The sequence below is a fragment of the Rattus rattus genome, chromosome 1, assembly GCF_011064425.1.
Source record: "Rattus rattus isolate New Zealand chromosome 1, Rrattus_CSIRO_v1, whole genome shotgun sequence".
Lineage (NCBI taxonomy): Eukaryota > Metazoa > Chordata > Mammalia > Rodentia > Muridae > Rattus > Rattus rattus.
In genome coordinates this window covers 153,638,644-153,660,076 of record NC_046154.1, presented here as the reverse complement: position 1 = coordinate 153,660,076, position 21,433 = coordinate 153,638,644, and the positions used below count along the sequence as shown (strand labels likewise).

At 56.7% G+C, this 21,433-nt stretch overlaps 1 protein-coding gene across 1 annotated transcript; it reads left to right on the top strand.

Moving 5' to 3' along the window:
• Positions 1-2,144: 2,144 nt before the first annotated feature.
• On the top strand, positions 2,145-20,998 carry Zfr2 (zinc finger RNA binding protein 2). Its single transcript, XM_032907303.1, has 19 exons — positions 2,145-2,191; positions 4,327-4,330; positions 6,600-6,836; positions 8,579-8,663; positions 9,069-9,265; positions 10,906-11,085; positions 11,898-12,084; positions 12,745-12,890; positions 13,757-13,876; positions 14,486-14,625; positions 15,067-15,199; positions 15,655-15,821; positions 16,245-16,419; positions 17,211-17,349; positions 17,779-17,873; positions 17,963-18,058; positions 18,607-18,718; positions 19,569-19,666; positions 20,166-20,998. Exons 1-19 carry the CDS (start codon positions 2,145-2,147, stop codon positions 20,346-20,348), a joined length of 2,541 nt encoding a protein of 846 aa, XP_032763194.1. The 3' UTR covers positions 20,349-20,998.
• Positions 20,999-21,433: the final 435 nt, after the last annotated feature.

Below are 21,433 nucleotides of genomic sequence, written 5' to 3'. Positions count from 1 at the left end.
CAAAACCACAAGAGAAAATAAATAAAAATAAACGGAGTCGTGGCCTGGCTCTTACGGGATGGGGGCGGGGAGCCTGCAGGGCTCTTTGGTATAGGGAAAAGAGACGCCCTTGAAACCATCTTTGAGGGCAGAGAAATGGAGGTTTCCAGATCCCCCTTCCAGGGTGAGTCAAAGGGTCCCTTATTCATCCAGGACAAGGCTGGGTGTTGGGATGCGGCGGCCCTGGCTGACTGTTGTTTTAGATGCACTGGGTCAGCGCTACCGTGGAAACAGCGCCCCCTGCAGTTGCTCAGAGGAATTCTAGAAGCTGATGGAAAAATGGACAGCTCCGCAGAACAGCATCTACAGTCGGATGGAAAGACAGTTTGCATCCTGGTCTTGAGTACTGGGACCGCGGAGGCAGAGGGGATTGCAAGTTCAAAGCCAGGGCGGACTACAGAGTGAGCCTAAGTTCAGCTTGGCAATTTAATGAGACCCCATCTCAGAAGTGAGACGAGGGGTCATGGGGGATAGTTCGGCGGGTGTGCGTGGACATGTCAGGAAGGAGGGGAGTAGGCGTAGAAGTTGGGGCTAACTGAAAAGCAGTCGGAGAGCCATTGATGTCAACTTCTGCCCTCTGCATGTGCGCTGACACATGCACACACACGCATCCCACCAACATAAAGAGAGGAGTGGGGGGCCGATCAGAGGTGAAGCCCCGCCCAGAATTCCCCAGTGATGGTCTGGGGGCGTGGTCAAGGGATGGAGACTCACGAGAATCCTTCCCTCCACCCCCGAGGATCTGAGGGCGTGCGTGGTCCTGGGGGAAATGAAGACTAAACTGGCGATTTGATTTAGCAGCTGGGAACTGCGGTCTGTTTCCAGACGTTACCAGAGGTAAAAGAAAGCAGAGAAGGATCTTCCCAGGGTCCATAAAGAACTAATCTGTCCAGACTTTGGTCCTGGAAAGTAGGAGAGAATACATGTTTGGGATTTAACCCCCACCCCACTCAGTTTATTGTACTTTCTTATTTTCCCGGGTAACCTCGCAGGGTAGTGGATCTCCAAGGTTCTTTCTGCACATTCCATGACTTCCTTCCTGCCACAGGTCTTTGCCTGTGTTGTCAGTGCTCTCAGACCTGCGACGTTCATATAATCACATGTGAGTGTAGATCAGATAGTCTCCCTGACTATAGGTTTGTTCTAAGTGTTTCCCACCGTGGAAAACGTGTGGCTGCCCGTCTCACTGAGCACGAGGCTTATTCAGCTGTTGGTATGGCTGTCCCTACCGTCGACTTTCAGAACCTTCCATCTATCCACACTGCGGCTGAGGTCCACCCCACACTGTCTCCATCATCCCTACTTCCTGTATCCCACTTCCTGTGTCTGTCAGTCTGAGGACAGGGATCTCCTGGGAGTGAGATCCTGGCCTGAGTGTCCTTTTGTGTCTGGCTTGTCTCGCCCTTAAGGGCCATCCATCCATGTTGGAGTAGGTGTCAGGGTTTCCTTCCATTTTCTGGGCAGAGCATTACTCCATTTTGTGTGTTCCCTTTAGTACACAAATTCACCCTTCTAGAACAAGTTGAAAACTGTTGGACTCCCCGGGAGCAAGTCAAGGGCACAGGGCTTGTAATAAATAGTAGGTGGAGAAGTCATATGTAACTCACGGTCTTCTGCCTTCTAGAAAGATGTGGGCCACACACCTAAGTCGGGACAAGGATGGTCACGTGCTACCCACCCGCCCTCTCGGCCTTGGGATTCCCAAGCTGTCTGTCTAAGAATCAGCCAGTTCTCCGCCTTGCTTCATAGAAGACTTGAGGAGGGTGGCGGTGTACATGAGCAGGTGATGGGGCTTGCCGCCAAGCCCAACAACTGGAGTTCGATCCCTGATCCTTAGGATGGCAGTCCGGTGGATGGGGTTGGGGTTGGGGATAGGGATGGGGGTGGAGTACTGACTTTCCCAAGATGTCCCTTCATCATCATAGAGGCACCAGTTAGGCCTCCTGAACAGGGGGCGGGTCTTGGTCAGTGGACGGAGCCAGGCTGAGGCTCTCAGGGTCTATAGATGGCAAGTTGGAACAGGGGTGGGGCTTGAGCGAGCACGGGGCGGTGCGTCGGGGGCAGGACCCTGACGTCACTCCCGTGGGCTCCGGGAGGACGCGGACATGGCGGCTAGCAGCTCTTCCGGCCTCGCGCAGGGCGCCAGCCCGTCGTCCAGGTAACGAGCCCCGTGGGCGGCGAGGCGCCCCAACCCCGCGGGACTGGGTCGTGAGTCACGGGGAGCGGGGCGGGCCCGAGGCGGGGCGACGGTCCCTGGGGTCCGCGGGAGGGCGGGGCGGGGAGTCCGGGGAATGACAGACTGGGTGGGGGCGGGGACCCCTAGGGGGACGGGGCCAGCCTAGGAGGGACCGACCTGGGAGGGGAGGTTGGGATCCTAGGATGGAGGCCAGAGCTGGAGGAGGGGACTGACCTCAGAGAGGACCTGAGACCTTGGGGAACCTTCCAAGCGGGAATAGGGTGGGGTGTCGTGGTCCCTGATGGATAGAATTGAAATTTCTGGTGCCTGATGTATGGGGGGGGGGTCCTCCAGGCAGGGATGGAGTCAGGAGTTTTGGTATCTGATAGATGGAGGACCCTCGAGACGGGATGGAGTCTGGGGTTCTGGTGTCTAATGGATGGGAGACCCTCCAGATGGATATGAATTGGGGGTTGTAGTTTCTGATGAATGGGGGACCCTCCAGGTGAGTATGGATTGGGGGTTCTGGCCTCTGATGGGTTACCCTCCAGATGGGGATGAATTGGGGTTTTAGTGCCTGACGGATGGGGGACTCTCCAGACAGGGATGGGGTCTGGGGTTCTGTGTCTAACGGATGGGGGGAGGGGGCTAGCCAGGCAGGGCGAAGGGAGGCTCTGGTCTTTGGACACAGTAAAGACACAGGCCTCCAGTTCTATCTCTGAGGAGAGAAGCAAGGCAGTGTGTGTGTGCGCGTGCGTGTGCGTGTGTGTCTGAGTTCAAGGCCAGCCTGAGCTACAGTGAGTATGAGGCCAGGCTGAGTGAGTTAAGGAGACCTTGTCTCTAACTAAATGGACAATGAATGAAGGCAACAAGTTGTGAGGAAAAGGAGTTTGGATGTGTGAGGAGTGGGGACTGACGGCTGGGGACATGTCCTCCTCAGTAGGTGTCTTGGTTAGGGGTGGTGTTGCAGTAATAATATACCAGGGCCAAGAGCTGGTGAGGGGGTCACTGTGGGGACCAGAGTTCCTGGCCTGAGAGTCAGGCAAGTTCACCGCCATGGCACAACATACAGAAATATACAGATGTTAGAAAGAAAGAAGGAATGAAAACACTCCAATCAACAGCAAGTTGGGGAGGAAAGGGTTGGTTTAACTCTCAGATCGCCAGGACAGGAACCTGCAGGGAGGAACCTGGAGGCGGTAGCTGACACAGAGGCTCCTGACGGAGGTGCTGCTTACTGGCTCGCCCAGCCTGCTTTCCTATAGAACCCAGGACCACAGCCTAGGGACGGCCCCACACAGTGGGCTGGGCCCTCCCCCACTGATCACTGATTAAGAAAACGCCCTACGGGTTTGCCTGCCGCAGATCTTACGGAGCCGTTTTCTCACGTGGGTTCCCTCCTCTCAGATGACTTTAGCTTGTGTCCGGTTGATAAAACCGTTCAGCGCAATTGGCCTTTGCCAATCGACACCCCAGTAACAGCACTATTTAGTAATAACTTCAGTCTACCAGACATCAATAAACACCAATACCACAATACAAAACATACTTCAGACTTCTCTACAAATCAGTTTAGGATTCGGTCTCTTTGGAGCTGGAGCAATGCCCAGTGGTTAGAGCACCAGTTGTCATTTCGGAGGACCTGGGTTCGATACCCAGCAGCCCCCTGACAGCTCACAACCACCTGTGACTCCAAGGGACCCAACACCCCCTCCTGGCCTCTGCAGGCACCAGGCACACATGCGGTGCACAGACAGACATGTAGGCAAAGAAACTACACACAAAAAGTAAAAAAAAGGGGTTGGGGATTTAGCTCAGCGGTAGAGCGCTTGCCTAGTGAGCGCAAGGCCCTGGGTTCGGTCCCCAGCTCCGAAAAAAAAAAAAACCAAAAAAAAAAAAATTAAAAAAAAAAAAAAATCTGCTCTGTAAAATTCCAAAATCTCTTTAAAATTTCCAAGTCTCTCAACTGTGGGCTCCTGTAAAAATCAAATAAATATGTATTTTTATTTTATTTTTTTTTTTTTCAATATGTATTTTTAAAGTAAATATTTTCTTATTCCAAGAACCAAGACATGGTCAAAAGTGGAGCAAGGGGGGGGTTGGGGATTTAGCTCAGTGGTAGAGCGCTTGCCTAGCAAGCGCAAGGTCCTGGGTTCGGTCCCCAGCTCCGAAAAAAAGAAAAAAGAAAAAAAAAGCAGAGCAAGGCCGAAGCAATCCCAGCAGTGTAGACAACTCAGGATCCCACACCTGGGATCCTGTGGGATCCTCTGGGGCTCCGGCCCCTGTAGCACACTCACCTTGTCTTCTAAGCTGTGCCTGACTCCACTCCACCACCACTGCTGCTAGTCTTGGTGGTCGTCCCATGGGACTGGCATCTCCCAAACACTGTGGTCTCTGTGTGTAACGGGGCTGCACTGTCGCCCAGAGTCTCTCATAGGATCCCTTAACTTCTCCACATGACCCCTCCATTCCATGGCCGCCAACTGCCACCGAGGCTGCACTTTGACCAGTGGCCTTTCCTGGCCTCTCACGGTGCCAAGTCTCAGCTGCTCTCCATGACCCATTCATGCCTTCAAAACCAGGGCCACCGGGGTGACCCTGACTAAGTTCGGCTGCCAGCCCCAGGTACAGCCTTGGCTACCTTTGGAACACAGCTATGTGCTGGCTCTCAGGAAGCACTTCCCAGAAGCCTTCTTCTCATTTCTTCTCTAGCTGACCAGAACCACAGACCCTTAGTTCAGAATTGCATATGGCCCCCATGCAATCTTCACTCCCTCTGAACCTCACAGGCCTGGCTTCCACCAGGCACCCTGCATCCTGCGGGAGAGCATCCCGCTAATTCTCTCTACGGCTCACTAAGCTGGGAGCGCTCTATGGCTTCTCAGTCCTCCATAGAACATGGTGATGTCTGTCTCATTGAATCCTCACGAGCCTGGCACCAGTCTGTCTTAGACGGGTTACTATCGCCATGGTGAAGCCCCATGGCCAAAAGAAGTTAGGGCGCAAAATGCTCAGCTCAGCTCAGCTCAGCATGGTTTCACACCACTGCCCCTGTTGAAAACAGGCAGGAGCTGAGGCAGAGGCTGTGGAGGGTGCTGCTTACTGGCTTGCGCTCGCTGCATGGCTTGCTCAGCCTGCTTATAGAACTCAAGATCACCAGCCCAGGGATAGCGCCAGCCACAATGGGTTGAGCCCTCCCCCATTAAACACTAATTATGAAAATGCCTTACCAGTCTGCATACAGCCTGATCTCATGGAAACCTTTTCTCAATTGAGGCTCCCTTTGTGATGACTTTAGCCTGGGTTGACTTGACACAAAGCTACTCAGGGAAACGTGTCCGCTTCCTGTCCCTTGGAGCCGCTCCAGAGGCCTCTGCCCGTCACCAAGACCACAACCCCATCATGCGGCAGCCCAGCCTTCCAGGTGCCGCCTGGCCCCCCTCTGGCAGCTTCTGATCTAGGTCCAGTTTTTGAGGTCTGGATGTGCTCGCCATGGTGTATCTCTCAGGATCCCCGTGGACAAATGCCTGAACCCTCAGCTGTGATGCCAGTTTTCACAGACACAGGGATCTCACAGCGTCACACAGCTTTGACGTCTCCTGCTCCCACCTAGATTCTCCGATGGGTTTCCGGTAGCCAGGGGTTTACCAAGCTGCCGCCGAGGCCACTCCCAGTAGGTAGTACTGAGCATGCGTGTGGGTTTGGGTCGGGTTCTTAGCGCCACGAGAACCCTCAAACAGAATCACATCCCTAGCCTCCCCGAGGGCTTCCGTGGCACAGACAGCTTTAACTGGGTGCTGTTGGTGCCATCTTCCCAGCAATCGGGGCAGTAGTGGGACCCTGCCTAAAATGAGTGTCTGGAGAGATGGTTGGGGTTAGGGCAGGGCCCCACTTGTGGAGGGTGCAGGGCAGGGGTGATTCACTGTCTCTGGCTTCAGTTACGGAGCCTGGAGCCCTCTGCTGGCCTCAGCGCCAGTCACACAAACGATGCCAGCAAATCAGCCACATTCACAAAATAGAAATATCCCTGGGGTGACAGGCAGCCCACACCCGGTTGGTTGCAAGTGCCCTCAACTGCCTGGGTTTCTCTCGGGCTGTGCCTGGATATCAAGCCATACCGGAGAGACAACACTGCAGTTGGTGTAAGTTCGCGGTGCACCAGTGTGAAGACCCAGGTTCGAACCCCCAGCATCTACATAAAATATCGTGATGGTGACACACACCTATGCCCCGGATGCTGGAGGGACCAACACGAGAGGACCGGGGCTTGCTGACCAGATCACCTAGTTAGTGCTCATACAGTTAGGACAGTGATTCTGCGCTGGCCCCGTAGCAGTGAGGGGCTGGCCTGGCCCAGAACCTGCTCTGGGAGTCACATACTGAGGACACCCAGCCCTCCTCCACTCTCTCCCTCCCAGTCACTGGGGCCAGCTACACTGTGCCGTCTACCCCCAGGATGAAGAGCACTGTCAGCCTGGCCCTGGCACCTACCAGCCAGCCGCCTGCACCTAGAGGAGGAGTCACAGTGGGGTACAGCTGCTCCCAGCCCCACCCCAGCCAGGGCCCCACATCCAACAGCCGGTCCCGGGGTCCTGCACCTACCACAGCATCCACCCACCAGGTACTACAGCATCATCCCATACAACGAACTTTTATTTAATTTTTTTACATGTATGAGTGTGTTGCGTGCATATGTGTCTGCACCACATGTGTATAGTGCCCATGGAGGCCAGAAAGGGGCATCAGATGGCCCAGAGTTGGGGTTCAGACAGTTGTGAGCCACTGGGTGGGGGCTGGGAATCAAACTTAGATCCTCTGTGAGAGCAACTGCCACTGTAACCATTGGCCATCTCCAAGCCCCTAGTACCTCCAGGGAATGTGGGAGTGTCGTGTGGGGCCATGCATGATGCCCCTGGCTCTCAGCTATGTTATAGTTGTATTTCTAGGGACAAGACATACTCTGGAGTGACAGGAGCACCACACTGATAGCCCCCAAGGAGCCCAGAGAGATCTGGGGGCTTCGATGTGTACAGAGCTGTGGCCCAGCCTGATAGTGGCCCCTGGGAGGAACCTACACTGGCTCTGATGGGGTCTCCTCCACCAGACAGCTGTCCTGCGGGTGCTGGAACTCAGGGTTCCCTCCCACAGCCACACCTCCTGCCACCCACCTCTCACCCCTGACTCTCACTGCCAACACTTGGGGAACCGGACTGTGCCCTCCGTACCGAGAAGACTTTAGGAGCCAGGTGGTTGAGGCAGAGTTGGGTGTCATCAGGAGGGTCGTGGTGGGGCTCAGGAGGAGGTTCCACACCCCCGTGCAGCTCTGGCGTTCTTGTTCATCCGGGGGCTTTGGTGGCATTTGAGGGCCTGCCATGACTCTGGTTATCTCTGAGGGGCAGCAGAGTGAATAGGTCCAGGGACAGAGAGGTGGCTCACCCTCGTGGTGGGGCCACCTGCACCTCGTGAGCCATTCTTTTCCCGATTTCTTTTCCATCCCTGTGTCACTGTCACAAAGTGTCAGATCCATTGCATGGTGCAGGATCATCGTCTGTGCAGGGGGTGGGGTGATCCTGGGTGTGGCAATATTGCCTCAAAGAAGCCAAACTACAGGCTGGTGTGGAGGCACACCTCTAATCCCAGCACTGGGAGGCAGAGGCAGGCGGGTCTCTGTGAGGGCAGCCTCATCTACAGAGTAAGTTCCAGGACAGCCAGGGCTACACAGACCCTGACTAGAAAAAGAAAGAAAGAAAGAAAGGAAGGGGGGGAGGGGGGGAGGGAGGGAGCTGGTGGGTGGCCAGTAGGCAAAGGCACTCACTGGCTGCTAAATTTGATGGCCTGCATTTGATCCCCGGGACCCACGTGGTGGAAAGTGAACTGATTTCCCACAAACTGTCCTCGGATTTCCACATGCGTGCTCTGGCACATGCCTCTCCCCATGCTCACACGTGCACATATGTACACACAGTAAATTAATAAACTGTAATTTTTTTTTAATGGCTGGGAATGTAACTCACTGGGCATCACACTCACCCAGCACACACAAAGCTATTGGTTCTGTCCCCCAGCAATACATAAGCGGGGCCTAGGGGCAGCTCCTGTCTTCCCTAGCACCTCAGAGGTAAAGACTGGGGAGTCACATCATCATCCTTGGCTAACTGGAGAGTTCGAGGTCAGCCTGGCCTATGACAGCCTGTCTCATCAAACATGGCTTTGGATGAGCAGGGTCCAACCCTGGGGGCAGCTGGCTGTGCACTGCCTCCGGTGGTTCCTACCATACTGCCCCCTTAGCGTCCCACCTCACTGTCCCCCACCCCGAGCGTCCCACATACCTCCCTGAGCTGCTTTTCTCTCTGTGTCCTCCAGGAGGATGGTCACGGCTGCCGAGAGAAGGCGACCAAGAGCCGCACAGACTCACGGGAGCGGTCAGCCAGGTCGCTCTCCCGGCCAGGTGGGCTGTGGGGATTCTCTGAGGGGCTGGGGAGCACGGTCTGGTCGGAGGGTTGTGTAGACAACACAAGGGGCTCCACACAACTCGGCCTGGGGCATACAGGACAGGCCTGCGCTCGGGAGGACATCGGGCTTGGGGGCAAGCACTTTTATCTGTGGAGCCATTTTGCCAGCTGTAGTCCCAGATCTAAAATGTCCTTGAGATCCGGCCAGCTGAGCTGCAGACATTGCAGGAAGCTGGACCCACACAGGGAGGCTGATGCGCCAGCCTGAGATTTGTCCTGGTGCTACAGCCACCCAAGTCACCCGGGTCCAGCCTGGGCTGCAGTGCGGTTAAACACGCTGTGGATCTGCTGCCAGGGGTAGCCTGGCTGCGTCTGCACCTTCTCCTGTCTCTCCTTCCTAGGACCAAGCTCCCGCAGCCCCGACTCGGACTCGGTGTCGCCGGACTCGTGGGGTGGCCCGGTCCTAGGACCCTGGGACCCCACCTTTACCAGCGACGCGCTGCCGTTCCTGGACAGGCTGCCGAAGCCCAAGGCGGGCCCCAGGCCGCCCTCCATGCACTACTGCGAAGTTTGCAGGGTCAGCTGCGCGGGGCCGCAGGTCAGGACCGGCAGCTGGATGGCTCAGTGTCACCCTCTATCAAAAACTATAGTGGCAGATGTACCACACCGCAGTGGAGGCAGGGGGATGGGGAATTCAGGCCATCCTTGGTTACGTGATGAGTGTGAGGCCAATCTGGGCTCCGTGAGCCTGTCACAGTTCCTCTGCAGGACCAGGGTTTGGCTCCCAGGCCCACGTGGCGAGGTCCTGTACCCTGTAACCACGGCGCCCTCTGCTGGCCACCTCAGGCAGGCAGGCACAGACACATACAGGCAACACACCCCACACAGAAAATTATATTTAAATGTATGGAGAATGGGGTGGAAAAGAAAGCACTGAGAAATAACCTGTCAGAATCATAGGCTGCTTTCCAGACATCCTTGAGGTCACAGTCCGCCCCCGCGCGCACGCACATACATCCATCACACAACAGAGACATAAACACAGCGATCCATACACAGATGAACGCACAAGACACGCCCGCGTGCACACACTGGTTTGAAATCGAGAGTGTTGCACTCTCGCTCTGTAGCCAAGCTGGCCTTGAGCATGCAATCCTCCTAACTCATCACCCTCTTAATTTTAATCCCTCCATCCCCCCAGCCCCGCCCCGCCCATCAACGCCCCAGCCGGTCGTTTTGTTTCTGGGCGGTCTTCAGTCCTCTCGCCGCGCCTAGGCTGTTTGGCCATGGCTGGCCTAGCTTTCACAATTCTAAGAATGGAGTCTTTTCTCTCTGACATGGGCCAGTGACCTGGCTCTGTGGACCCCGAAGCCTGGATGTGGTATGGTTTGTGGGTTTCTCATCTGCAGAGCCCCCATGTGGAAGATCCCTGTGAAATCACATGCAAGTGTATCACATCTGTTGCTCTCTTTTTTAAAAATTATGTTATTGTCTGTGTATGAGTGTTTTGACTACGTCTAAGTCCATGCAGCACATGCGCACCTTGTCCATAGAGGCCACAAGAGGGCGGCGGATACCCTCCAATTTTGTTCTTAACACTGAGCCAATTTTCCAACCCGTTTTGTTGTCACTTTGGGTTGTTTGTTTGGTGACAAGGTCTCTCTGTGCAGCCCTGGCTCCCCTGTAGCTCGCTTTGTAGACCAGGCTGGCCTCGAACTCAGAGATCTGCTTGCCTCTGCTTCCCAAGCATTGGGATTAAAGGCGTGCACTGCCTTGCTGAGCCGGCTGTGTTTTAAGGACTGTCTCCTGTAGCTCAGGCTGGTCTCCTGTAGCCCAGGCTGGTCTCCTGTAGCCCAGGCTGGTCTTGAGCTCACTATGTAGCTGAGGATGACCTTAAACTCCTAATGCTCCTGCCTCAAACTCCTCTTCCTCCTCTTCCTCCTCCTCCTCAGAGGACAGCTCCTAGGGTCCTGGGGACAGAACTCAGACCTTTGTCCCTGAACTTCAGCCTGGAAAGGCCAGGTTTTGCTTGGGGGCAGCCCCCTGCTCCCATACAATATACTCAGGACCCTTGGTGAGTGTTTCGTTGAAAATCCCGTCTAGAGTTTAAAGTGACATCCATGCGTCCCATAGGCCCTGACTCTTCTAACTTAGGGCACAAGTGGTGGAGGAAGCCAGGGACCCTCTGTGTGGGTTCCGGTAAGGGCCACCCCTCAGGCCTTCCACTCGTTTTTGCAGACCTATCGGGACCACCTGGAAGGGCAGAAGCACCGGAAGAAGCAGGCAGCTCAGAGGACCGGCACGCAGCCCAGCGGAGGTCCTAGAGGATCCCAGAGCCTTCACTGTGGCCTGTGTGCTGTGTCCTGCACGGGGGCGGATGCCTACGCTGCCCACATGAGGGGAGCCAGGCACCAGAAGGTATGAGTGTCCCGGGCCAGCAATCAGTTTCCCACCAGCTCTGAGCAGGTGCAAGGTGGGTGTGGGGGTGGATGAGGACACGATGAGGGGGCCATGTTGACTGTGACTGAATATTCTCTGATGTGGCTGGAGACAGAGGTGACCTCAGGTGATGGTCCCAGGAATTATCTGTGGCCAGAATAAAATACCCTATGGGCTGCAGCCAGGAATGCGTGCCAGCTGCCTGGGTTTTGCTGAGATTTTTGTTTCCGTCCTGGTTTAAATGTTTTAGCTTTCATGTTCAAAAGAAAATGTCCCTATCATTCCTCTGCCGTGACACACCTTTGGACTTGGTTTTAATTTGTCAAAAAGTGTGTGTGTGTGTGTGTGTGTGTGTGTGTGCTGTTACCCCTTCCTTTTTTTGGTACAAGACATAGCTGCTCTTAGAAAATCCCAAGGTGCATGCGGTGTGCATGTGTGTGCATGTCTGATGAGCTGCTAGCATGAGAGAGAGAGAGAGAGAGAGAGAGAGAGAGAGAGAACACGCCGGGGTCCCCCAAACCACTCATTGGTGCACAGGTTACAGCAGGCTATGGCTTGGGAACCAGAGAGACAGCTGCCATAGGCAACGTTGGTGTGAGTGCTGGAGAGAGAGAGAGGAGGTGCCAAGTCTGAGAAATGGGGCCGCAGGCAGGAGGTGGCTCCAGGACATGTTTTTGAGGGGGAGGTTTCCACAGAGTGTAGAAACCAGGGCACACCGCCGTTCTCGCCAGCAGCCTGTTCGTGTGAAGTGCACCGTTTGTTTCCCAAACATGCTGTGGGGTCCATTGCAGGTCTTCAAGTTGCACACCAGGCTAGGGAAGCCCATTCCCTCTGAGCCCACACCACGGAGTGTCACCTACACCCGAGGTTCGGACAGCACCCCTGAGACCTCAGTCAAGCATGAAGCTCATGCCCGTCACAGCTCACACACCCAAGGCCGGCCAGCACCAGCCAAGGGACCAGCAGCCTCACGCAAGGGTACAGGTCTCTATAGCTCTGTACATGTGGACAGATGACTGTATCAGCACCCCTCACGGGGGAAATCAGGCAGGAGCTCTGCCCCCGAGCCCGGCCCCAGCTGTTGGAGTTTTAGGAGTGGTTTCTTGTTTTTGTTTTTTTTTTCTTTTTAAGACAGGATTGCTCTGTGTAGTCCTGGCTATCCTGGAACTCACTCCATAGACCAGGCTAGCCTCAAACTCAGAGACCCATCTATCCATGCCTCCCAAGGTCTGGGATTGAAGGTGTGCCCACCGTACCCTGCCAGCTCTTGGTTTTTGAGACAGGGTCTCACTATGTAACCCATGGTGAACTGGAACTGGTGATCCTCCTGCCTTATCCTTCTGAGCCCAGGATTCCAAGTGTGTGCCACCAGTCTTATGAAAACTTAGCTTGAACGGAAGGCCGCTGTCCTTTGGCGTTCCCTCGAGGTGACCCATCTGCATCAGCTAGGCAGTGGCCTTTGCTGTCAGCTTGCGTGATAGCATGGCCTGCCCTTCTGTGGCTGCAGGATTCCATGTGGGGGCCATGGTAGTTTCCACAAGAGGGAACGGCCAGCTACCCCTCTGGTTTAGAGTCCTGTGGTGTGTAGGGAAGGGATGGGGCAGGCCTGAGGTTGCAGCCGACCCTGGTTTCTGGCAGGGTCACCTGAGCTGCAGACAGTGCACAGCTGGCCTGGAGACAGGCGGCCATCACACTGCAAGGCAGAGGCCGCCAGGGGAGGCTCCGGGGAAGCTTCGGGGATCTCCGGAGACACAGAGCCAGTGGGCACAGAGTACGTCGAGCAGGTGAGCAGCTGCTGGGACACTGAGTCTTGGTGACAGAGCTCCAACGGTCTGCTCAGCTTTGGCCCGCTGTGGTTCTGAGAAGGAAGTTGCCATAGTAGCCCTTCAGCAGGCCGGCCTTCCACACAAGGAGCGGGAAGGGAAGCAGGACCAGAGAGCGGGAAGCTCACGCAGGGCGTCCAGCCCTGAGGCCTGAGAGCCCACTGTTCCAGTCCCAGGCAGCAGAGAGCTAAGCTCGGTCCACCTCAGATGACTTCACACCTTGGCCAGCTTTGCCTGGGAGAACCAGACTGGTCCCCTCCACCCTAAAGTCCTAGTTTATGAATGCCATCCCGAAGGGCCTTGGGCAGTACGGTGCCCGCACCCGTGTGGTGTGGCCGACTACTGCACAAACACCCGGGGTAGGGCATTGCCTCTCACCCGCTGACTCCGTAGCCACTGCTCCAGCAACACCGGGTGTCACTCCTGTCAGTGTGTGCAGATGTCCCCTGGGGGGGGTGTAGGCAATGGTGGGTGTGTGTAGGCGATGGGTGGCAGGGTCTAGCTTTGCATTTCTGTTCCATGCACTTTGTCCAGTGAGGTGCTCACCAGCTAGAGCCAGCTGCGGTGGCCTGCTACATGGTCATGGGGACAAAGAGAGGACCTGGTAGCCCACGCGGTGTCAGGTGGCCCTTTCACCCTAGGGCGAGTTTGACGGGATGAAGGGATAGGTCAGGGACACCCCCTGGGCTTTCAAAGCCGCTCCTCTGGGATGACACACCCCTCCCAGCCCCATGGGGGGCTCAGTGTCCTGGCTGAGTTGGTACCCAGCATCCTCTGCCAGGGCATCAGGGCTGGCGGGTGGGAAGCTGAGCTGTGTTCTGTCCCAGGTGTGCAGCGAGGAGGGGAAGGTGATCCGCTTCCGATGCAAGCTCTGCGAATGCAGCTTCAATGACCGGAATGCCAGAGACATGCACCTGACCGGACGCCGGCACCGGCTGCAGTACAGGGTGTGTCCGGCAAGGGGGCGCAAGAGGACGGCCAGGGCTACGGGGTAGGGGAAGGTGGCTGGTGAGGAGAGGAACAGGAAGAAAGAGGTGAGAAGGGGTAGAGAGGGGGTGCATGGATAGGCGAGGGTGTGGGGAGTGTGTATGGAGATAGGTGGGCGGGCAGGCGGACACTTTCATAGCTTTGCTACTCACTGGAAGGAGTTTCCCACGCTGTCAGGGACCCTGCAGATGCACAAAGTCATGCGCACCCTGGAGCCCTACTTGCTTTGTGCTTGGCTGAGTGACTTTAGTTCCCAGAAGTGGGCTGAACTGGGCACTCATGACCCTGCCTGGTGCTTGGGCCAGCCACACAACTGAGGGAACAGGAGTGGCCCACAAGTAACCCAAGCAGTCTTGATCATGGAAAGCCACCTCTAGAACCTGGGTAGGACATCTTCCCAGAGTGCCCCGTTTTGGCTGCTGTGGGCTGTGTGCAGCCTGCTTCCCCTACTGCTGCCATGGTGAATCTGTTAAGAACAGCGGTTGTTAGTTGGGACTTCTCTGTGCCCACCGGATGGCCGCCCACCTGTCCTCTCCAGGGTCACCATCTGTCTGGCTTTACCTTTGCAGAAGAAAGTTGACCCTACACTTCCAGTGGCCCCCCGGCCCAGTGGCCCCATGCAGAGGGTGCTGGCCAAGCGGCTGCAGAGGCAGCAGCAGCAGACACAGGCACGGCTGGAGGATGCACGGCGCTGGAACTCTGAGCTAAGGTGACCATGGCGTCCACTCTTGGCCTCCCTACAGTCCTTCAACATCGGATATTCCGAACCCTCTCAAATGTTCCCCATGACCCCTGACCTCTGAAACTCCCAGGAACTCTGACCTCTAATGCTCCCATGTCCCCCGAGCTCTGATGTCCCCATGAACTCTGACCTCTGATGGCCCCATGTCCCCTGACCTCTGATGGCCCCATGAACTCTGACCTCTGATGGCCCCATGTCCCCTGACCTCTGATGGCCCCATGTCCCCTGACCTCTGATGGCCCCATATCCCCTGACCTCTGATGGCCCCATGTCCCCTGAGGTCTGGAGTCTTTGCAACTCCTCCCGCCTCACCCTTCAGACTCTCCCTGAGCCCTGGAGCTTGACTGTCTGTTGGGCTGGCTCAGGCCTCTGGCGACCACAGCCCTGTGTCCCCGTCTGGCCCCACAGGCAGCAAGAAGAACACAGCAGGCAGCCAGAGGAGCCTCCACAGCCCCAGGTGGAGGAGCAGCTGCCCGGGTCACCCACCTGGGCATTGCCAGCTCCCACTACCAGACCAGGAATGGCCAGCCCCCGGCGCCAGGTGGGTACTGCTGTGACATGTAGGACACTTACTCCCCACCAGGCCTTGGGAGCCCCTCAGAGGGCACAGGACCCTGAAGACTACACAGTGCTGTGGGTCCAGTGTGGCACGTCAGACCTTTGGAGCCTTGGGTCACATGCATGTCTGTCCCACACGGTGGCTCCCCCAGCCTTCCAGAAGTGTCTGTCCTCATAGGCTGAGCAGGGACCTAAGGCTTGAGGAGGACATGCCTTGTGTGGCTCTTAGCCTCTGGCCTTGGAAGAATGTTGCTGGAGGAGAGCCACCCACCCAGACCCAAGTCCCCTGCACGTGTTCCCCCGTGGGAGCTGCCCAGTCAATGGCCACCCACCATGGCCCCCTGGGGCCTACCTGGCCCTCCGACAATCTCAGAATTGCTGCCAGGGCTGGATGTCTTGTCCCCAGCCCACCCCTGATGAGAGTAGCTCTCCTCACAGTCAGGGCGGCGGCCAGAGAGCAGCGATGACCGTCATGTCATGTATAAACACGCTTCCATCTACCCCACGGAGGAGGAGCTCCAGGCTATCCAGACAGCCGTGTCCCACACAGAGCGAGCCCTCAGACTGGTGTCGGACACGCTGGCCGAGGAGAGCAGCCAGCAAGGGTTAGTGAGTGCCACGGGTTAAAGTCCTGTCCTACCCCTTTGTCTCAAGTCCCCTCACCAGGCCTGTGACAGAGAAAGTCCCTCTTACCCTGCTTCCCTGTGTGTTGGGCTTCGTAATTCCAGGACTCAGGAAGCTGAAACAGGAGGATTGCTGTGAGTGTGAGAGTAGCCTGGGATGGACAGTAAGCCCTTGTTTCAGATATAGATAGGTAGGTAAATGGATAGATCCACAGGTAGATAGGTCAATAACATAGATAGCTGGATGGCAGACAGATAGGTTGTGGGTAGCCTGGCCTGCTTGTGTGGGCTTCTGGGTGGGTGGCAGCAATGTGTTTCATTTCCCTGTGTCCCCTCCCCTGTAGGAGGGCCACGTCCGTGCAGCACCCTCCCTCCTGACACACTCTTGCCTCTTTGTCCCCACAGTACCCTGGTGTCCCCACCACCGAGGATGCTCAAGGGAGTGGTGCGGGTTGGCATTCTGGCCAAGGGCCTGGTCCTTCGCGGGGACCACAGTGTACAGCTGATCTTGCTGTGCTCCAAGAAGCCCACGCACTCCCTGCTGCAGAGGATCAAGCAGGAGCTGCCCCGCGAGCTGTCTGTAAGCACAAGGCCAGACAGAGTCTGCAGTCACAGGGGACAGAGAGGCCTGTGGGGCGAGGAGCTGGCTTGTCACCTCCCACAGAAGCACTGTGATCTGAGTCTGAGTAGGCCAGGTGTGGCGGTGCACACCCGCAATCCCAGCACTTGGGAGCAGGAGTCCTGAGGCAGGCCAAGCAGGGAGCTGGGGCGCCTGTGGGAAGCCATTGAGAAACAGTCTGACTTCAGTCTCTGGTACACACAAAAGAAAGGGATTGGGTGTGCACCCGTCCTTCTGGAACTGAGACAGGAGAATGACAAGTTCTGGCCAGGGCCAGTGGTGCTGTAGCTCAGTAGTGAGCACTCTCATGTGTAGGGCTCTGGGATCTGTTCTCAATACCAGTGCACGTGAGCGTGCACACACACACACCCTAGACTTTGTACTCACAGGTGTCAGTGGCAGCTTGACAGTTTTTATTTCCTTGTGTCTGACACAGAGGTGATTGATTTGTGCAAAGGGCCATTTGTTTTTCCTTTTCTGTCTGATATTTTGTTCATGACCAGTTGTTTTACTATCAAGTCACATCTTATTGAACAACAGATGCTCTTTACATATGGAGGTTCCTCAGCATTGCCATATATATGCTCCTGTGGTGGGCCTTAGGTCACACAGAGGTCCCTGATGCAGGGTCTGGAACACTGGCAGCAGGCACATGAGGGTGGAGAGATGGGTACACGAGCCAGTTGCCCCCTGCTCATGTGCACTAGAGGCTCAGCTGGAATCTGGTGGCTTCTTTTCATGTTTATACCCAGATAGTGGCAGAGGACAAGTATGAGGTCTCATCTGACCATGACGCCAACATTGTTATCTCGGCCTGTGTGGAGCCTGGGGTGAAGGTCACCGTGTCTGCCACCTCACCTCTGATGCGGGAAGACCCTTCCGTAAAACAAGGTACACCCCCAACTCCCTGCCCTGAGCCTGCAAGGCACAGCAGGCTCACTCTGTTCTGGGCAAAAAGGCTTTGGTAGTCATGGTACCTGAGGGTCACACGGGGTCACACAGTGGAGCTGGGGCTGGTGTCTCAGGGCCTTCGCACAAGCCTGGAAGGTCTCCTCCCACTGAACCACACCTCAGCTTGTGGAGGTTAGGGACAGGGTCTCTGAGATCTACAGTGCCATCGCTCACTTAGGAATGCTCTAGGTGCTGGGTGTGGCACCAGCCTGTGATTCCAGCACTGGGGTGGGGGTGGGGGACTATGAGTTAGAGGCCAGGGTGCAGTGCAGAGGGAGACCTTGTCTCAGTCAGGACAGACAGGTCTGAGCACAGCCACCCTGTGGGGCTGGAGCTCAGCAGAAAGGACTTGGGCTCCATCCCTTCTAGAACTGCAAGACTCTCTGTCTGACCCAGAGGACATCCTGGACCGGGAGAGGTGCCTCGAGACCCTGGCAGCCCTCCGCCATGCAAAGTGGTTCCAGGTCAGGTCACAGTGGGCTGCAGTGGGGACAGTCACCAGCCACAGTCTGCCCCAGAGTTTCCCTGAACAACAGTGTGTCTCCTCCCCAAGGCTCGAGCCAGCGGCCTGCAGCCATGCGTGATTGTTATCCGAGTTCTGAGGGATCTGTGCCGATGCCTGCCCCCCTGGGGGGCCCTGCCGGCCTGGGTAAGGCTGCAGGGGTTGGTGAGGAAGCACAGGTGGGGAGGCACAGGTGGGGAAGCACAGGTGGGGAGGCACAGGTGGGGAAGCACAAGTAGGGTTCAGCCACCTACTCGGCACACCCATCCCAGAGTGGGTGGGTGTTACCAGGCCCCTTGGGTCACTGTCATGGTTGCCTGCCACCTTAAACCCCAAGCTGGGGGGTTGGGGATTTAGCTTAGTGGTAGCAAGCGCAAGGCCCTGGGTTCGGTCCCTAGCTCTGGGAAAAAAAAAAAAAACAAGCTGGGAGGTGAATTCCAGACCCTATGCAGATGTCCCAAGGGTACAGGCTCTCATCACACAGACCTACCAACATCAGGAAGAGGACCCCGGGGTGTCCCCTGTGCTGGCTGCACTGCAGAGGACACCCCTAGGACTTTAACAGTCCGTGTCATAGCATCTGAACCTGTCTGGCCACAGACACTCACCCCAGCATGGCCTTGTTTATCAGTCCTGCCTCTGCCTAAGCCACAGCATGTCCCTGCATTTGGTTGCCACCTCCATGTCCCCTTCAGGCCATGGAGCTGCTGGTGGAGAAGGTTCTGAGCAGTGCGCCCCGGCCCCTGAGCCCAGGGGATGCCATGCGTCGGGTCCTGGAGTATGTGGCCACGGGCGCGCTCCTGACAGGTCAGTGATGGAGCAGGAGATGGGATAGGGCACGGGCAGCAGAAGCCATGGGCATCCGCATGCGTGCCCGAGAAGAAAAGGTCACCTCACACCAGGAGCCTGTCCCTACCTACAGTCCAAAGCACAGAGGCATGCTGCTGCCCTCTAGGAACAGAGGCAGGAATCTGTTTCATTACCAAACCAGAGCTGCCCCATGCCACCACCACCGGCTACACTCCTGGCTGCATCGTGTGCTGTGGCCGGTGTACCTGTTGCCTGCCTAGCCCAAGTGCCCCGGAACCATGACTGAAGTTCCAGGGAAGCCACAGGGCTCTGCTGTGACTACAGAGCCACTGTATGGGGCTGGGCTGTGGCTCAGAGGGCAGAGCACTGTCTAGAGTGCCCAAACCCCCCGGGTCCCAACCCTAGCACTGCACAGTCTGGGCCTACACCTGCCAGCCCAGCACTAGGGAGGCAAGGAGAGGAGGTTCAGGAGTTCAGGGCCAGCCTCTGCCACATAAGGAGTCTGAGGAACAGAAACCAGCACAGGGCCGTCCCCCGAGGGGGCAGGAATGGGCTCTAGAAGGAAGTAGCTCCCAAGAGCTCCTGGATTCTGAGTGGAAAAAGAGGGTCTAGGGTCAGGCCTGACACATGGGCCTTCTGTGTACCTACATAGGCCTTCTGTGTACCTACATACACACCACAGGCACAGATACAGAGGCACCACAGGGGACCCATGTAAAGCCCACTGTGTTGCCAAGACTAGACCTTGCCCGATGCAGCCCATGGCCCCGCGTGCTACAGACACAGCACAGTGACCCACCGTGGCTCACTAGTCTCTCATAAGGGTGTCCACCCTCTCCTGGCTCAGATGGCCCAGGGCTACAGGACCCTTGTGAGAAAGGACCACAGGACGCCCTGGAGCCCATGACCCCACAGCAGCGAGAAGACCTGACAGCCAGTGCACAGGTGCGTGGGTCCCCCCTCACATGCTGGGAGTAAGGAGCTCCCACCGGTGACATTGACTGGCCTGGGTCACATGAGACCACAGCACTTGCCTGTCATACCCACACAGAGCCCTGGTTCCATCTAGCAGTACAGGTGGAGGCAGAAGGCTATCTTTGACTATTGAGAGTGTTTGAGGCTAGCCTTGGCTACATGAACACCAGTCTCAAAAGAAGTGCACAGCCACACAGACCCAAGTACCAAACATTGCCGCTTTCATGGGGGTTGAGTATCTTACAAGGAATTTGGGGTCCCTCTACCCAGGAAGTAAAGGTGGGGTCCCAAGATCTCCAAGCCAGCCCATGCCACCAGCTAGTGGTGACATTCCCCAGGGCCACATGCCTGGCACCAGAAACTGTAACAACAGAACAAACAGACCAGCCCACTGGTCCCTGGGGACCGCAGGTCTGATCCCTGAAGTCCAGCTAGGGTAGCACTCCCTGACGGTACCTGTTGTCTGCAGCGTGCCCTGCGTCTTGTGGCCTTCCGGCAGATACACAAGGTCCTCCACATGGAACAGTTACCTCCACGGACCAGATTCGGGGCCGGGGCCCGGGCCCGGAAGAGGATGAGGGAGGCTAGTCAGACCCAGGAGGGGGCCAGGGAGAGGAAGAGGGGCCGGCAGGGCACAGCAGGGCTGCCTTGAACCAGCTATCACCAACCTACACATCCCATACCTGACCAGGTGTGGTCCCTCCAGCTGCTGGCTCCTGAAGTGGGACGCCTTTGTCATTGTGTCTGTAGATTTATTCATGATGCTGTGGGGGTCCCCCTGAGGTGACCCCATGCCCATGGCTGTCACCTACCCACCCCCAAGCCAGATAGCAGTGACCTCCTTGGTACTAATTGCTATTTGAAGCTCCCTTGATGTCCTAAGAAGTCAATGGGATCTGAATCGCTTCCTTGAGATGCCAGGAAGGGTGGCCTGGAATATTCTGTGGGTCACAGAATGAGGGTAGAGGAGCAGAGAGTGCAGAATGGGATTCCCCACCACATCCTTCACACAGACCCCCTTACTGCACACCAGCTGTGAGGACACTGTCACCCCCACAGTGCAACCCTAGTCCCAGTCACTGAGTGCCTTCCGTAGATGACCCACTCCACCCCGTGTCACCCTGTGGACCACTGGGCGTGGACACAGGCGAGGACAAAGCACTATCCATTAGGCCTCCTTTGCCTCCTCTGGACCCCCTGGTGTAATCCCTAGGCTTCAACCCTGTTCCGTTCTGCCTGTGGCTTTCTAAGGCCGGCCAGCCCACACAAGCCTGGGTGGGGAATAAAGTAGATCTGCCCATGTGCGGTGTGGCCTTCATGTCCTTTATCCTGGGCTCTGGGTGGCTGTGCCCTCCAGCCCTCAGCCTACCAACCCCAGGCTGCGTTGTGAGTGTGGGTGGAGTTCCGAGGGTGGGAGCAGCCGCGTGACTGCCCCTGTGCCGACCCTCACTACTGAATCCCATACCCTGGTCAGGTCCTGACGAAGCGCTCTGCTCCGGCCTCCTGGAGGAATTTAGGAGACTCACGGCCCCTGGCCTGCTATCCAGTTTTCCTCTCCTCCTCCCTACCAACACCCCCATACCCTACACTCCCAGTGAAACCCCAAATCTAAGCACAACGGCCATCGGAGCCACCCTCCCCTGCGCCTCCTTGGTTCACCCACCCTCTGCCCGCCCGCGAAGACCAGAGTCCTCCCTCCCTGGGTGCTCCAAGCCCGGGGCTTCTCCTCGCCCGCTA

Bases quoted from the DNA above. Each gene is read 5' to 3' on its own strand.
- Zfr2 (XM_032907303.1), top strand. From the start codon at position 2,145: ATGGCGGCTAGCAGCTCTTCCGGCCTCGCGCAGGGCGCCAGCCCGTC. The intron at 6,837-8,578 runs GTACTACAGCAT...TGTGTCCTCCAG, and splicing joins CCACAGCATCCACCCACCAG to GAGGATGGTCACGGCTGCCG. The intron at 17,350-17,778 runs GTACACCCCCAA...CATCCCTTCTAG, and splicing joins AGACCCTTCCGTAAAACAAG to AACTGCAAGACTCTCTGTCT.